Here is a 5,946-nt window from a genome sequence, read left to right on the forward strand (position 1 = left end):
TATCAACTTTTATTATTTTGCTATCATGGTTATATTTACAGTAAATTTAAGAAAAAAGAGAAGAGAATCTACTTCAGAAATTACAGAAAGTAACAGTTGTGCTACTATCGATGTTTACATCGACTGTTAATGGTTGATAACGAAAAAAAGGAATAAAGGACTTGTTTGCTTGGATGGTGGGAGAATGGACGTGTCCTGGAAGCTAGGAAGTCCTAACCATCCCTACATTCAGTGGTAGCATGTTTAGAAAGAAGTCATCAAGGAAAATCATATAATTGGTTAGTTTACTCAAACTAGGATTAAATAGATTGTAAAAGTAGCCAGTAATTCATATGAGTGTTAGTGTATCCCGATTGTCTGGAAAACCCACCCTCAGAAAGAGTCAATAATGTTTAATAATTTAAAATGAAATTCTCATATCTAATTAATACTTAAATTATTCATTAAAACCTTGTCTTCATCAACGCTATATTTTAGATCTGAGAATAATGAAGACAGTTAAAATTCCTTATAATTATTTTAATAAATCTTAAATATTACAATATTTAGATTTAGATATAAATCTTGTATAAATTGTAAATAAAAATTTAGGAAGTAAGAAAAAAAAATGTAACTCTTTTGCCCACACCAGCTTAGTGTTATAGGTGGAAAGATTTAAGATGTATCAAGTCAAGAATCCTTTTTTAATGTTACATAATTATACTTAATGAGGCTTAACACTTTTATGACGGGACATTATATGTCTTTTTAAATTGCTATGCTGTACAGTTTTATAATCACAATGAGGACAATGATGAGGATTCTCACGTTTATGCCGGGCCATTACATGTAGTTTTAAATTATAAATTGTTACCGTTTTGTATTCACAATCAGGACATTGATGAGGCTTCTCACTTGTATGAATGGACATTATATGATTTTTTAAACTACGGGTTTCAACAGCTTTATACTCACAGTGAGGACATTGATGAGGCTTCTCACCTGTATGACGGGCCATCAAATGTCTTTTCAAATGATCAGTATTAACCGTTTTATAATCACAATGAGGACAACAAAATGGATGGTCAGCTCTATGCTCGGCATTAATGTGTGCTCTTAATTTACGAAGTGTTATAGATCTAAAATCACAATGAGGACACTGATGGGGCTTCTCCTCAGTATGGAGGGTCATTATATGTCTTTTTATATGGGCCGAATTGACTGATTTATAATCGCAATGAGGACACTGATGGGGCTTTTCACCTGTATGACTATACATCACATGTCTTTGCAGATTGCCAATTTGTACTGCTTTATAATCGCAATATGGACATTTATGTGGTTTCTCTCCAGTGTGACGGGCCATTAAATGCCGTTTCATATGTTCTGACTTAGCTGTCCTATAATCACAATAAGGGCAGAGATAAGGTTTCTCATCTGTATGACGTCCCATAATATGTATTTTCATATTTCCAGAATATAGTGATTTATAATCACAATGGGGACATTGAAAGAACTTCTCAACTGTTTGGTGAGTGGTTGCATTTTTTTTTAAATCTATGTTGATCTTAGCTTCTGAAGGATCCTCACTTATCACATTCTTATCAAGAGCAATCTTGCCACCTGTAAAAAAAACTTGTATAGTAACAAAATATTAAAAACATGAGTGTCCATCATAATTTAAAATAATGAGGCGTAATTGGTTGACCGTAGATCAATATGAAGAGAAGATGGTTAGGGGTGCAGCCCCAAAAAAACAACAAATAAGTGAAACTTATTTCATTCTGCATTAAGTTTTTATCTCATTTTGTTTTTCAGCCCTAATGTTTAGGTCGTAATGTCAGCACAAATAAATAAGTTTTGTTTATTTGTGTATTTTTGCCGACTATATTCTCCTCATAATTTAAAATAGTGATTATTTAGAGAAAAACCAGTTCTCTAATAACTTTTATTGGTCACTTCAAATGGTCAATTATTTAGTGATATTAATTACATGATATTTTATTAAACCACAATTTTTTGTTATCCCTTACTCTCAACCTAGTTTATTTGTTCTCCAACATTTCGGCTCTCAGGCCATCATCAAGGTGACAACCTAAAATTTTCATTTGAACATATACTTCACTCACACATTACACTAATCTTTCTTCTAACATACCTTATAATTTATTTCTCACATTAATTAAAAATAGTTTTTTCCTATGCATGCTATTTGTACAAGTTAACAATTTTCAAAACAAAAATATTTATCAAATTAATATCACAACAGATTCTTTTAAAATTTTATAAAATAGTGATTCTTAAAGGATTTCAAGCCTTTTTCCATTTTTAGGAGCTTTTTAAATACTGCTCAATTTAACTATGTTAAGTCATCTCTTCCCATTTTAAGTAAATATTTCAAAATTAATATAGGACAGTCAACCTAGGGGTTTTAGTGGGGCAGGTTTGGCGGGAAGAAATGCCCTCTAATATTTTTTTTGTTATAGTCTCCTTCTGTGTGATTGTGACATATCGTACATTGACCAACATACTCTCTATATGTAAATATCTGTTTCAAACTTAAGATAGGTAAGGCCACCCCATAGAGGGTGGTGGAGGAGGGTTTCATGCCTTTTTCCAATTTTAGGCACTTTTTAAATATTGCTCGATTTAACTCTCGTAAGTCTTTTCTTACCAATTTAAGTAAATGTTTCAAAAATTATATAGGACAGCCACTCCCTGGGATTTTAGTGGGGCAGGTTTGTCAGGATGGATTGCTTTTTTATATTTTTTGTAACAATATCTACTATTTTGGGATTGTGACATTTCATACATTGACTAACACACTCGCTATAAGAGTCTGTCTGTTTCAAACTTAAAATAAGTAAGCCTGGAATGGTGTGTCACACTGTTTTCCAGTTTTAGGCACTTTTTAAATATATTTTTAATATCAACTTTATAACAATTTTTTCTCTACATAATTCAGCTGATTAGCACTATTATTACAAAACCTACCTTCAACACGTTAGGACTCTGTCATCATCTAGTTACAGTGCTTAATTTATTTATTTTTTAATTTAAAAACCCATCCATATATCCATTTTCATCTATACATTTGTATAAATCAAGAAACTGAACCCATTCACCTAATTTCTAACTTTTTAAATTTATTCATATTATTGATAACTTATTTAATATAAAAAATTTTTGATTGACAATTACTAAGTAACTGCACATTAATTTTATATAAAATCTCAGAATTTTGTTTAGGCCTTTAAATTTGATATAAAATTTATCATATAATTGACATTTTCCGAAATATAAATTGCTTCAAACATTTTTCTTCCATTTGAATTACTTTCACATCCTCAAAATCAAAACCATGTTTATTTTGAAAAAAAAAAAAAAAAATGTACGAATTCTGTTTTCTATGGGCCTTTTCCATATTTTTTTATATCATTACTATGTTAGTATATTCTCTAAACAGATGAATTCAATAGAATGAGGAAAATTTTTCTCTCCTTTCTCTTTTTCTTCATTCCCTCAATGCACAATAAACACAAAACAGTGATTTGGGTTACTGTAGAGGCTTTAAAGTCTAGGAAGTGAGTACCCCTCCATGAGACTTCCAGGTGGGGTAAGAAAATCAAGTTCCCAACATTGAATTGAATATGTTTCAAATTTCAGAAGTTAATCTTGAAACTAAACATCAATTATATTCCTAGCTAATTCAAGCTTATGTAAATATATTAATTTTATAATATTACATTTACTTCCATTAATATAATCTATGTGTCACACCAAACAATGGCGTATGATTACAGATCTAACCAAACCTTACAGAATGATGCAGGTAAGCACAAAAATGAAGCCGGAGGCAGACAGGATAGAGAAGTGAGAGGGAGTGGCAGTTAACAAATGATATTACATTTGAAAGTAATAAGATATGAAATAATTTTAAAGTAAAGATAATATAAGGAAATTCAAGAAATATTAAAAATAGGCAGACATTAAAGAATAATATACATAATAAGGGGGAGAAATTATATATAAAAAAATAAATGGATAAAAAACAAAAAATAAATAAAATTAAAGAATGGACACATTTATATTTATTGTATTCATTCTTTTTTATATTTTATCCGTACTTATTTTTTATATAATTCCTCCCCCTTATTATGTACATTATTATTTGATGCCTGCCTACTTTTAATATTTTCTCAAATTTCATATTATCTTTACTTTAATATTATATCATTTTATTTCCATATCTTCTTTATATATAGACCACCTTTCTTTTATATATTAAACATCGTTAATCAACAATCTTCCAACACTTTAATTTAATATATATATATGGTTGATTGGCCCTAAGTTAATATAAAGGAAATGGGCAGAAATGCAGTCATGTACCGCAACACTGAGACCATCTCCTTTAGATATCAATTTAAAATTTGTCTCACCGGAATACATCTGAGTTTCTTCCTCTTCTTTCATAGTTGGACCTGAAACAAAACTCAATAAGTACTCTATTTAAAATACTAACTAACATTTGATAATAAGGACATAGCAAACTACATAATTTTTATTTATTCTATAATGTAATTTTTTTAATTTGTTATAACTATATAATTTTATTTCCTCAATACAAGAGAAAGAGAAGCTTTGTATTTATGCAAGAATTAAACTAACCAGCAACCATCATCTTCTCATAAAAAATGTAACTTTAACCAAATAAAGTTTTTTAATCACAACTATTGACATTACCCGTGTATGCCACTGAATGTATATAAGCAATCAACTAATACATGAATGTTTTGCAGTCTTTTTAACTAAGTTACTGAATAAAGACTAAGTTATTATATATGACCATCATGTTTTCTATAAAACATTTAGACAACGTGAAATAATCTAAAACAATTTAAAAAAGAAAAGCTATTAGAACATGTAAAAAATAAATTCATTAACAAAAAAAAAAGTGGATGAACCCAGAATGATATTAGCTGGTGGAAACTAGGGCAATACAAGGTAAGGGGTGGGGTGAGAGCTCTCCCCCCTCTCCGAACGCAAGCTACAAAAGTGACATCCCTTGAAAGCTTTTTGTCCTGCATGTTCCCAAGCCACCACGGCTTGACGATAAATGTGTCGTCAACCACGGTCAAAGAGTCCAGTTTTGTATTGCATTTTAATTTTTTCCCAATATATGAATTAGATTAATATATTCTTTCTGTTTATAAAAAAAAGATATAATCCATAAAAGATTAATATTATTCTAAATGTTTAGTTATAAGTAAAAATTAAATCATATTAGAGGCCATGACAGCTCGGTATCTTGAGGTAGCACCTCAGCAGCGTGTGTCACAGTCCAGTTCCAGGAGCAGGAGCAAGTGCCGGTTCAAATCCAGTTTGGGGAGAGGTGACAGCAAACTTACATTTCATGATCGATGCAAGGAATAAATCCTGCTATGGCTAGGAATTAATTTATTTACTCAAATCAGGAATTTATTTTTAAAATATATCAAAGTAAAGAAGTGTCAAGATCAAGAAGGTACGGTAAGGCAAAATGTGTAATGGCCATAAGGTTGATCAAATCATTTCTCACCATCATCTGAGAGAAGCCTTTCTTCTTCTTGTTTCACATGAGTAAGACCACCTATCAAAATTTAAAATCATAAATAACCAAGTTAATAAAAGGAAATAAAACTAATAGCTAAAATTGTCATGGAAACAATATTTATTTATCAATGGTTCATTCATGAATAAGGGTCGTATCCATAGCAACTTTACCTATTAGTTTCAACTATAGCTAATTTTTGCCCATCTCTGCTCATACATAGGCACATTTAATAAAAAAAAAAAAAATAGTTGAATTTAAAATCAAGATTAAGAAAGAAAACAACATTAAATAGGCAACAAACATAACAAAGTAAATGTTATTTATTGTATAGTTAGATTAGAAATATTTTATCACACATTTTACTAAATTAT

At 30.0% G+C, this 5,946-nt stretch overlaps 1 protein-coding gene across 2 annotated transcripts in view; it reads right to left on the reverse strand.

Moving 5' to 3' along the window:
- Positions 1–6: 6 nt before the first annotated feature.
- Positions 7–5,946, reverse strand: part of LOC106683576 (zinc finger autosomal protein) — a 12,101-nt gene continuing 6,161 nt past the window's right edge. Inside the window, exons 4-6 of one of the 2 annotated variants that reach the window (XM_014425123.3) lie at positions 5,561–5,611; positions 4,422–4,463; positions 7–1,602 (exon numbers count right to left, since the gene is read on the reverse strand). In XM_014425123.3, coding sequence (XP_014280609.1) covers positions 704–1,602; positions 4,422–4,463; positions 5,561–5,611 — 992 coding nt within the window. In that variant the 3' untranslated portion in view covers positions 7–703. The remainder of the gene's footprint in view (positions 1,603–4,421; positions 4,464–5,560; positions 5,612–5,946) is intronic. The other variant, XM_067047668.1, reaches the window with a different exon arrangement.

This window comes from Halyomorpha halys, unplaced genomic scaffold (genome assembly GCF_000696795.3).
Source record: "Halyomorpha halys isolate HHAL.00 unplaced genomic scaffold, Hhal_1.1 Scaffold495.1, whole genome shotgun sequence".
In the NCBI taxonomy this organism is placed as follows: Eukaryota; Metazoa; Arthropoda; class Insecta; order Hemiptera; family Pentatomidae; genus Halyomorpha; species Halyomorpha halys.